Source organism: Botryllus schlosseri, chromosome 4 (assembly GCF_051294905.1).
Source record: "Botryllus schlosseri isolate E-star chromosome 4, Bs_hap1, whole genome shotgun sequence".
NCBI classification, from domain to species: Eukaryota; Metazoa; Chordata; class Ascidiacea; order Stolidobranchia; family Styelidae; genus Botryllus; species Botryllus schlosseri.
The window spans coordinates 3,492,031-3,504,460 of record NC_137239.1 but is presented as its reverse complement, the minus strand read 5'-3'; the positions used below and the strand labels follow the sequence as shown (position 1 = coordinate 3,504,460).

Below are 12,430 nucleotides of genomic sequence, written 5' to 3'. Positions count from 1 at the left end.
CATAACGTCGGATTTGTTGTGCGCAACGTAGATTTTCTGTGCGCAGAGACCGTGTCAGCACTGCGCACGTGCGCAGCTTAGAGGGAACATTGCACCTTACTCAGCTCTACCGGTAAATCTGGTAACGTGAGCAGAGAGGACAAGAAATTGATAGCAATATAAATGCAATCCCCGATCTTACTGACCGATTTTAGCATGAATTATCGAAAGTTTTCGCGCTTCGCACCGGCTCGCTAAACAATGCAGCTGATTCCGTGGCAAAAGCGAACAACGTGATGGGGGGCGGTCGGTTTATCACCCTATGGGAGCCCAAGACGCAAGTTTTTTCGGGGGCCTGACGAAGTGCCGTTTCGTTCCTGCCAACGGGTATACGCCCGAAGATGTATAATTATTAATGAGGGGTCCTAACTTTTCAATCACACATCACTCAGCTTTACCGGTAAATCTGTTTACGTGAGCAGAGAGAGGATAAAAATTGATCTCAATATACATGCAATTCCCGATCATATTGACCAATTCAATCGGTAATTAGTGAAATTTTTCACGCTTAGCGCGCCTAGGCGAGTATAGCTGCCTCATTAAATCGACGCCCAATGTAGATGCCTAGTATCAGCAAATAGCGGACAGCCGAATGGGGGGCCCAAGACCAACGTTCGTTTTTTTGGGGGGGGGGCTGACGAAGTGCTGTTACGGCCCTGGTAACGAATTAATTGTACCTACGGGCACGCCCGAATATGTTTAATTATTAATTACGTGCCCTTTATTTTCCTATACAACAGCTCACTCAGCGCTACTGGTAAATCTGATTACGTGGGCTGAGAGGATAAAAAGTTTATAGCGACTTATATATGTAAATACAACCTATCCATTCATGCATTATAGAAAATTTTGGTACCTAGACTAACACCACAGGCTACGCTCTATGCAACTTAAAACAATGTCTTGGTCAGGAAATGGGGACCGATGACATTCACATGCTCTTACCACAACATAATGTGGACTTTTGGATCATATTCTCATCAAGAGAATATATCGCAGAACAGAATTATAACTATCAATATAGCAATCTACTTTTACGTGACTTTCAAAAATGACATATTATAGGTTCCTTTTACCTAACTTAAATTTGGTAAAAACGATATTACTAATGCAATCGAAGCAGATTTCTAGCACCTTATAAACATTTGAAAGATATAATTCAAGTCACACCTCCTTGGATTTTCACCGTCCCATTCACCTCCCCGAAGCCATGTCCACTTTCCATCTATTTTCTCAAGACCTTGGTGATAGATTGCCTCACCTCTGTAAACAAAATATATTTTAGAATAAAACATAGGGCTACGATATTTTGTGACGCGAATTCCGGACATTCTTCAGCGCCCACTAGCTGACTTTGAAATGAGGTATGAGCAAACCGTCTGTCAATATGACATCACACTAGCAAGGCGGGTTATGATCCTGTTCCGGAGGCGGAGTATGTGGCATTCTGTGTTGTATCCAGAACCGACGGCATATTTTCAGCCCCCTCCCGTGCCGGCCCATATAAACACTGATCTTGGACCCAACATATGGCAATCGTTGCAACATTTAGGGAAATTACTTCGGAGGAAGGAATTAATTCCAAATCGCAGGCATACATAATAACACACAGTTCAAGTTTCGCGCTCCAATCAAAAGGATTGTCCCGAAAATCAGGCTCAATAATTATTATTGAGAGCAAGAAAACGTGGCATGCAGTAATTATGGGTTAAACTACAATTCAATTTAGAGGATGAAAACGTGTATTTGATCGTCTAATCGGGAGAAGATAAGGTGTTTGGCATATTGAATAGGAAACTGTAACAATAAAAATATATATGTTGATCTACGAAATTATTATGAGTTACGAAAATATTCAAGCCTTCAAAATACCGCACATTTTAGCAAATTATAAAATTCCACCCTCAAAGCAGTTTGAACACTGAAATTCCGCACTAACACCAACGCTTGTCTGCGATTTCGATAATCGTTATTCTCATGCACTGACCCGAGCACTTCCACCAAAATAGCGATCCGGTTCAAGTTGGTGTAGGACAGGGGGACAACCTTTTTGCTATTCATGGCCGCATTTCGATTACGTATATGTAGCCTACTGCCGCATTCCTGGGCACAAGCCGTAATCAACTAACTAGGCGTCAAATCCCCATGTTAATATGTCCATTTCCGTTGAACTACGGAATAATCTACTTTTCTCATGTCGGATTTCTCTACACACAGAATTCGCGAGTGGCAATGTTTTGAATAATAAAAACTGGGAAACGTTATGGTCGCGCAAGGCGCGGAAATTCTTTCAGGTTCACAAATGAATTTCGTCATTATTATTAGTATATTCACATATTGCAATCAAATATTTATCCTTTACAGCACATGTGATCATATTCACTGGTGGAGTTAATGGAGATAGTGACTTCGAAAATTTAAGGCAAGTTACACATGATGATGCATCTTCGGAAGGACCAATTGTTATTGGTCACTTTGTTACATGCTATTATTTCTTGACCTGCCATCAGGATTGTCGGTAGGCTTAGCGTAAATATATTGGAATGGCCTGAACCAGAGGTTCCCAACCTTTCTGGATGTCGGACCGCACTTCAAACTTCAGAGTACGAATGGAGCTGCATGAAAACACTCGGGTATAGGCTACTTATAACGAAAATTTGAAGGTAGCTGGCCTACCTCTGGTCTCACCATCCAACTGATTCAAAAGCATGCACATATTATACTTGGACTTCTATAGATTTTATATCGGTTATTATAGCATTGATACAAGCAAATTGGCGAGTAGGCTAATGTTATGTCGTGATGTGATAGCTCTTCACTGCATTTTGTGCACAAGTTTGCGGGGAATAATACGCTGAACAATGTTGGACTTATTGATATTTATACTTGTCTATGAGCCTTTATTTTAATGTTAGTAAAATTGTGTCGAAATTTACTCTTCACAGAGACGATATATAGAGGTCTATGACCAGAAGGACTCAAGATACATCTTTGACTGATGGGGGTTCAACTGTTCATCCATGCGTTTGACGCCAGTCTGCAGCAATTCTCCTACACTGTTTTCAGAAGCGTCCTTGGACGGCTTTAGACATAACTAATATCCCTGATTTTAGCATTCATATACAGAAATTACCAATAGCTATTCATAGAAACAAACAACAACTGTCGTCTATTATATTTTTGTCGCATATTTAGAGGTCAATCAGAGACGCAAGAAGGCTTCTTTGACGACGCATGTGGCTCTGAGCGCCGCGGTTGGGAATCACTGGCCTAAACGTATCAGAAACAAATTTCTTTCGTCGGAAGCACATTATTCCAAGTTAGTATTTCTATATGGGCACATCCCTTTTATCTGCTTTTCGCGTCTGTTCTGTGGGGCTCAGATTGCAAAGGGGCTAGTATGAAGGATAGCATTGAATCGCGCACGGCGCGAAGACAATTTCAAGATTATTCATTATTCAATCAATCAAAAATTCAATTTCCCCGTCGGTGGCCGCCAACACACACTAATTAAATTACGTGTCACTGCCGCACAAATTGCCTTCTACGGCTGCAGGTTGCCAATGCCCACCCCTGGTGTAGGATAACGTGTCGAGATGTTCATGTGCTGATCCTTATATCTCATGAATTCAAAACACTATAATGTGTGATGTCATGAATTGACTTTCATAGGTATAATTCAGTGGTTCCCAACCTTTCTCGTCTCGTGTCCATCTTGGCCGATATTTGAGGTAAAATTTCCCCGTATGAAAAAGTTGCCTGTGACTAAAAATGTGCTTTTTAACGCGCAACCATTTGTTGACTGAGCAACTAATGGCCAAACATATTCAGATATGTCCGAACTATGGCGAATGCGGACCGCACTAAACTTTGGTAAAGTACAGTCAAATTTGAACTTTTGTTGAACGGTCGGGTAGCTGCTGACTAAAAACACCAAGTCCGCTTGCTATGGACTTGAGTTGAATCGATCAATTTGGTACGGTATGTTTTTCACGTTAGCTCATATGTTGGCTTAAAGAGTTGAACAATTTCACTAGCGGCCTTGCGCTGAATTCGGCTTAACGTTTTCATGTTTAGTGGCAATTTGGTCTAGAGCAGTGATTCCCAAGCGCGGCCCCCAGATAGCCTTCTTGCGGCCCCCAAAACGGCCCCCAAAATATATTAAGAAATCGATTAATGACAAAAAATAAAATTTATATTTATAAAATACTCTTGCTTGACTTGGCATAACTTTCAAAACCGGAGGAAAATCCTGAAGAAAATGGTAAATTTTTCCCACTTCGTGATTGCTTGACTAAAAAAGAAAAAGAGGCTCAAATCCCGGAAAATACAGTTTTTATTTCACATTAACAGGTGGTTGACTGAAAAAAAAGGTCAACTTTCCGGTCCAGCTCCCGAAATAGCCGCCGTAGCGTTCCTACAGTGCTGACTTAATGTATATCAGTCGAATTTGGCCCTATATGTAACCAAAATCCTCAAAAAAGAAGACGAAATCTCAAAAAAGAAGACATTTGTGCGTCCTCCGAGGACACTTTAAAAAAATCAAAAAAGAGGACAAATCATCTTAAAAGAGGATGTATGGTAACCCTATGATAACTAGATGTGCAACACGTGACTCACGGTTGAATACGCCGAGATGAATACTGCTTAGCCGGCAAAAAGAAGCATAATTGGTAGTCCCATAGTAAGGGCCGTAACTGCCGCACCTCAAACCCCCCAATTGAGGGGGCCGAGCTCGAAGGGGGCCCAAAATTATTTCGTGAATTAGCATAAATTATAGAGTATTTTTTGAAAATTTATGCAACCTTTTCAAAATTCGCCACGTATCTTGATTATTGGGTACTCTTTTCCAAGTAAAAATACGCAAGATTTATAGAAATGGGCATATCAGCGTTGGCCATGACCGCACCACAACGCACCAAGACATATAAAGTTTTAGGCTATGTAACATGTGACTCCAAGAAGTGTGTCAGAACGATCGGCAGCGAGAAAGCCTTGGCCTTAAAGGACTGCTTTTATGCTGACCAAAAACTTCGAAATACCAAAAGCTTCGTTATATATACAAAATACATATAAGTTTAATTGTCCATATACACTGTAAAAAATAAACATGGATTTTATCATGGAAATGACATGACTTCCTCTTTCTCATGTTAATTCCATGAAAACACCGACATGGTTTTAAAATCTCATGTTGACATGACAAAAACTTCCATGATGGGACATGATGGGAGCCATGTCTATGGTTATCAAGTAAGAGTATCACGTTGAGCTTTAGTGATATCATCATAATTATCATCATCATCGTCACTGAGAGAGAGGAAGAGAGAGAGAGAGAGAGAGAGAGACGGAGAGAGACAGAGAGGAGCGAGAGAGGGAGAGAGAAAGAGAGGAGGCAGAGAAGGAGAGAGAGGAGATAGAGATAGAGAATAGAGCAGAAAGAATAGTGGGGGAGAGAAAGAAGGGAATGAGAGCATATATAAAGGAGAGAGAGAAAGAGAGAGGGGAGGGGAGGAGAGAGATAGGGGAGAGAGAGTGGGGGAGAGATAGAGAATAGAGCAGAAAGAAGAAAGGGGGAGAAAGAAGGGAAAGGGAGCATAGAGAAAGGAGAGCGAGAGAGAGAGAGAGAGAGGGGGAGGGGAGGGGAGGGGAGGAGAGAGATAGGGGAGAGAGAGGGGGGAGAGAGGAATCAGACTTATTCTCGTTTTCACCATTGAGATGCTTTGACGATTGAAATGCGATAACCATGCTATCCCTGAATGCTGAACGATGAGCCGGATAGCCACGGATACCAGTTTTTTAGTCTTTGGTCTGACATGGCCGGGAATTGATCATACCGATCAAGAAGCAGGACGCTTCACCATTTCACTATATCGCTATTTCAGCTGAGTGACAAGAAAACATCGTTACATCCTCACAGGATATATTGCAATACACAAACATCGTGATTCGTACATAGCTACATCATCGCACGCAAACATGGCCGTTCGGTTACGGAGCCATAATGACTCCGGATTATCTGGTTACAAAACCAGTCATGCGTACAGTATAGACGTAGCGCTCAATTCAAAAGGATTGCAAAAAAGAGGAAGTTTGATGGAGTCGGTCATTTCATAGGTTGTTTTGTGAAAGTTGCAAAGTTTATGGCTTGTTGCTGTATTAAGGCGTGGATTGGATGGTAAGTATTGATGTATTTATTGTTCCTGTCTTCGTTGTAATATATCCGCCGAATCTGCAATGCGTCACTGGGTATAGTCGAACCTGAAGCAACTTAGTCGTATTCAGTCAGATACCGGCATATAGCAGGAACTGCCAAACGGCTGCAAATGGTGATCAAAGTTTACTGCGTATGCATTTGTATGTAGTTGTAGCCCATGTGGTAATGCGTTAGTAGTCCTAGACGTTTCACAAGCTTCCTTGCTTTTATTTTGTACCGTACTGGGCAATGTTAAAGTGAAGTATTTATCCAACTGGAGGAATATTCATCCTGAGGTGATTGAAAAACTTCAGCTTTAAAAATATGGGATATCATGCTATACTCGAGCCTTTGATTCAAGATTTGAAAACCCTAGAAACATAAGAACCTGATGTAAATTTGTATTTTACAGATATACATACTGCAGTTGTTTGTAATGTTACTCCTGTGATATTTGTGACATTGAAAATGAGGCTGCTGGAGATCATGAACGACTGAACGAGTGATTACAGTGGATCACAGATCTGAGATAAATGAAACTGTGAGAACTGTATTTCGGAGTAATATCGGGGACAGTATACTCAACTTCTATATTACGACGAGGCATTTGCCTCGTATGATCTCTCGACAATTCAAGATAAAGGAGTAATGCGACTAATCTTGACAGACGATGAAAGTAAGTAATTATTACCACACATAAATTGGTAGGCTACTATACTAGGATTACACTCTTCTTAGCGCATATTCGAAGAGTTGTTTCGGTGTTCCGAACGACACTGATTCCAAATATGACCTTGGTGTTTTCAAATTGTCTCTGGTTTTAATGATATCCCATGGGGTTATTTTGACGAACGTCACATTTTCACTGTATGGTCCAGATAAAAAAAAACGGCTAAGAAATTAAATCTACTTGTTATACTGAACACTGTATTAAATCAAAATACAGTAAAATAATTATATTTAGGGTAATTGGATTTACCGTAATTTTCCAAGTATAGTACGCCCCCATGTATAATACGCACCCCTAAAATAGCATGTAAATTCTGGGAAAAAGCCTGTACCCATGTATAGTACGCACCCTGCATTTCAGTACATGAATAGTTCCGATTTCGTATACGATGTCATTCTGTTTTGCGATGTCACTCTTGAACAATCATTACACAGCGATCGCTAATCATTATACAATTAGCGGGATTGTCTTTGAACGATAGTAGATAGCAGCCAAAGCCTGCGACGCCGGCAGCGAGTTAGTTTAGGCCAACGAACCGACATCTTGCGCACGATGCCTATTATAGATGCGATTGCGCCTAGGCTAACGGTTATGTCATGCGCAACAGGTCTGTTGGAGATGCGACTGATTACGCAAGCGATAATATCTTGCGCACATGGCCTCTTGTGTATGTATAAATTGCGTATGCGATTGTTCGGGCCGGTCGTTGACGCGATGAATTGGCGAGAATTGCCACGCGCGAGTGTCTATTAGTGACCTATTTTTGCTCGCGTACAAACGGCAAACCAACTCAGCAGGAGATCGCGTGCTTTTGCACACGACTCTCGTTAATTGGGTACACGCGTCGCTTCCCACTTATTACTACGCGCGATGGCTGAAAGTGATGCGCGATTGGAAACAAACATGAAGAATGAAGATAGGTGTGATTTCAAGTTTTTTATCGAGGGAGATTTTTTCAAGCGCGTTGTTCCCATGTATAATACGCACCCCCCGATTTTAGGGCAAAAAATCGTGAAAATTTTGCGCATTATACATGGAAAATTACGGGTATCATAATTGGAGTTTTTTATAGATTATTTCTTCAGAGACCACATCATATTTAGAGTGGTGCCCCTTTAATTTCAACCTTGCAATCGATTTCTTACAAGCATGTTGCTATTTTTGCGCTGAAGAGATATTTCCATGGCTAAGCCAAGTATTATCGTGACTCTTCTATACTTGTGCAGAGAAAGCTGTTTGCAAAGTCAACACATCTACCCTTCCGAAGACGAACTTAGCGTCGACGAGCATCAAAAGGAAATAAGTCAGAGTGGAAATAGAGGGTGCCAGATGAAGAGATGCTGCATTTGCTGCAAGATCGAATGAGAAGAACTTTTAAATCAGGCCGCGACAGTGTCGTAAATGGAACATCAGCAAGAATACTGATGGAGAATGAAGATCAGTTTGGACCCATGCTCCCTTGGTAGGTACAATCTAACGCAGTGGTTTCAAACACAACATTGCCATGATGGAGTCAATCTGCGACTTTGCAACAAACTCACAAAGTGTTCGTTTTGCAGAATGCTATGATAGTACAAAACAAACTACATATATATATTCCTGAAATAATTTACGATAGTTGTGACATATCCTCGACCACAAGCCCGACCTGTGCTTAAATTGAGACTACTGATAGTACTAAAGGCTCCTGCAGACAAACTTAATTAATTAGCTATGATGTAAATCTGTCACAATGTTCAGATTTTGGAAGAAGTGAAAATATGTTGCCTGAATCAAGCCTGTTTGGATGTTGACTTGACCTCAAAGATTTTGGAAAAGACTTGGAGCTCAGCACTCAGTCTCCTGCAACCGCAAGAAATTCCGATAGAAATTCAAAAAGTTATGGGTAAGTAAGATACTTTCGCAAATTTAGTTAGTTGGCGGTCAATATCTGTCAAGTAGTTCTAGTCGCGGATTGTGAAAAATGATTAGTTCAAATTTTAGTTGCGGGTTTCGGGAAGTGAGTAATTCTTGTTCCAGCTTCGCAGTTGTGAAGGTGCTTAATAACTGAAAAACACATGTCATCGCGAGGGTGGGTTGAAATCGAATAGCCTACCTGGGTGATTCCACAGATCTAGTTGGTTCAGGGATGGGCAATTATTTTTCTCTGCAGGCCACTTCAGTAATAGAAAGTAAGTTGGCGTGCCGAGCCAAACCAACATGTTCAGATATATTCTCCAGTGTATTGATTTTATTTATAAATGGAAAGCAGTGAATTACATTTTTAATAAATACTTCTCCGTGGATGTGTTGATATTAGATAGCCTAATGAGAAAAGTACGGTTAATTAACGAAATGAAAATTTATATTTATTTTCCCTCCTAATTCAAGATAATGTTGAACATGATACATTTTGAATTCTCTGTAATCCGGGTTTTTATATCAATACATTAAAAGGTAAGCTATATCTTAACAGTGCGACTTGATGAAATTGACATATATATATATCGGTTTCGGCCGACATGTGGCGGTACTTTTGGTCAAGATTTCCTCGCCATTGAGCTTTTTTGCAGCACACTTCGCAGAGTCACATGTTAGCCGAAACGTCATTGTCAACGTCTTGGTGTGTCCTGACGCGCTAACGGCCGACGCCGAAATGCTGATCTCTATAAATTAGCTGTTCTTGCGGGTAGAGTGGTACCCATATTATTATCAAAACATCTAGTCACTATATATCGCGCGAAGAAAATTTGAATTAAATTTCATAAATTATAGGATTTATGTCCATTTACGAAGTAATTTTTGGTGCTTCGAGCTCGGGCCCTCTCCATTTGAGGGGTCTGGGATACGGCAGTTGCGGCCCTGTGTTTAGTGCTCCATACCTTCTTTGCATTTCAGCTTTCGACATTCTTTTTATGATATGTCCATTCACCCTTTATGTATGATGAGGTCTCAGTCAAAACGCGCACTGACAATGGCAACAAAGAAGGTTCGAACCAAACTATACGGAAGGAGTAACTTATTGTGACTTATTGTCATGACTTTGCTACATTGACTTGATTTTAAATCTGGATTACGCATACAAGCTTGGGAGGGACGTACGCTATGTTATCGCGATACATTATTGAGCAGGTTTCAAAGTAAATCAATTTCCGTTCCAGCTCAGTTTATCCAGCTTATGGTTTTATTCAGCAATATTCAAAAGTAGGTTTTATGTTTTTAATTCCAAAAAATGGCCACACGTGCTTCTCAACATAGCGGGGCTCACTTTGCCCATGGCTGAGTTCGATGTATTATAGTTCGTTAGTTGCGGATTTATAAAGGTCATTACTTGGTAGGATATTATAGAAATAGGGTATTTCAAGTTGCCGATTTTAAAAACTGTCTGGTTCCTAAGGCAATGTTGAAATTTGCATATTTTTTGCCACGCCCATATTTGCAGTTCACACTACACAAACAGTAACTGCATTCATTTAATTTTTGTAACTGCATTTATTTAATTTTTAAACCGTTTTTTTCTCGAATGTTCCACTTGAGCTGATCTCTCACTTCTCATTCAGGTAATCAGAAATTGGACTGGGTGGTCGGCATACCCACCATTTTCAATGAACGCTTCGACAGCTTCCTGATTGTGGATAAGGTGAGTTGTTGATAATGGCCAAAACTGGTTTGCTCAATAATACTACAAGACAATACTACAATAAACGATATAAAAAACGATATAAAAAACGAGAAACACAATATCGCCAAAATTTGTTATTTGCTCGCAAACCTGGTCAATTTTTTCGAATGATGAAACAAAAGTCAAATCAAAAAATTACCAGCAGCAAAATACCAGCCACTGCAGATGTGGAATCATTTTGGAAGAAAATATGGGAAACCAAAAAATTGCACAACTCAAATGCAAATTGGATACAAGACCTCCACACTGACCATCTACAAACACCAGAACAACAATGGTCAGAAATCACAAAACAAGAAATCAAGGAGGCCCTAAAGAGTTCACTGAACTGGAAAGCAGCTGGTCCTGACCAGATCAAAAACTTTTGGCTAAAAAAACTAACTGCAACACATAATTACCTAGCGGTGACCTACAATGAGCTTTTATCCTCAACCAGCTCGCACGAGATCCCAGCCTGGTTCACACAAGGGATCACCTATCTTATTCCAAAAAATGAAAACACCAGGGACCCCAAGAACTACAGGCCAATAACATGCCTGACAACCATGTACAAAACACTGACCAAAATCCTGGCAAAACGAAGCTACAAACACCTAGAAAATCTTCTACCGCCTGAGCAGAAAGGATGCAAGGAAGGCGCCCTTGGCTGTAAGGACCACCTGCTCCTTGACAAAACCATTATTGAAAACTGCAAGAGGAGACACACTAACCTCAGCATGGCATGGATAGATTACAAAAAAGCTTTCGATTCAGTCCCTCACACGTGGATACTGAAAACAATGCGTATGTACAAAATGAATCCGATCATCATCAGATTTATTGAAAATTCAATGAAAAATTGGCATACAAAACTGTTGATCAAACATGACCAAGGTGAAACAGAAACCTGTACAATTCCGATATGCAATGGTATCTTCCAAGGCGACTCATTCTCACCACTTCTATTCTGCCTCAGCTTAGCTCCACTCAGTGAGTTGCTGAGAAAAAATGAAACAGGATACGTGATGAAAAAAGCAGCAAATTCTGAAGGTCAAAAGATTCATCACCTTTTGTTCATGGATGATCTGAAACTGTATGCGAAATCCGACACGGACCTGAATAACCAAATGAAAATTGTTCATGAGTTTTCGGAAGATATAAAAATGAAATTTGGCTTGGATAAATGCTCAAAACTTACCATACGACGCGGAAGAGCCACCAGCACTGGCGACATGAACTTCAAAATGGACGAAACCATAACAGAATTGAATGCCGAAGATCACTATAAATATCTAGGGATCTGTGAAAGCGACAACATTAAACATGCTGCAATGGAATCAAGTCTAAAAAAAGAATACATCAGCAGGCTCAAGTCAATTCTCAAAACTGAACTCAATTCCAAAAACAAAATCAATGCCATAAACAGTCTTGCAGTGCCTGTCTTGAGATATAGCTTTGGTGTGGTGAACTGGCGTAAAGATGAAATTAAAATATTGGACACAAAGACGAGAAAACTGATGACAATGCACCACATGCATCACCCAAAATCTGATACACAAAGACTGTACATCCCCAGAAAAAAAGGTGGTCGAGGACTACAAGAAATTGAACAAACCTTCAAAACAGAAATCATCGGCTTGTCACAGTACATCAACAACAGCGATAACATTTACTGCAAACTCATTGCACAGGAAGACAAACAGCGCAAAACAAAATCTCTGAGCTATCGTCACGACAAGTACGCCAGAGAAGTCAACTTGGAAACAGCTAACCTGTACACTGCAGAAAACACTGTTGCTAAACCCACAACAATAGCAAAAGCAGC

The 12,430-nt window shown here is 40.5% G+C and overlaps 1 protein-coding gene across 1 annotated transcript in view; it reads right to left on the bottom strand.

Annotated features, from left to right (window-relative positions):
* The window catches only part of LOC145437877 (uncharacterized), a 273,341-nt gene that overhangs the window by 228,340 nt on the left and 32,571 nt on the right, over positions 1-12,430 (bottom strand). Inside the window, exon 3 of the mRNA XM_080315215.1 lies at positions 1,210-1,302. Within this exon, the coding sequence (XP_080171341.1) occupies positions 1,210-1,302 (93 nt within the window). The remainder of the gene's footprint in view (positions 1-1,209; positions 1,303-12,430) is intronic.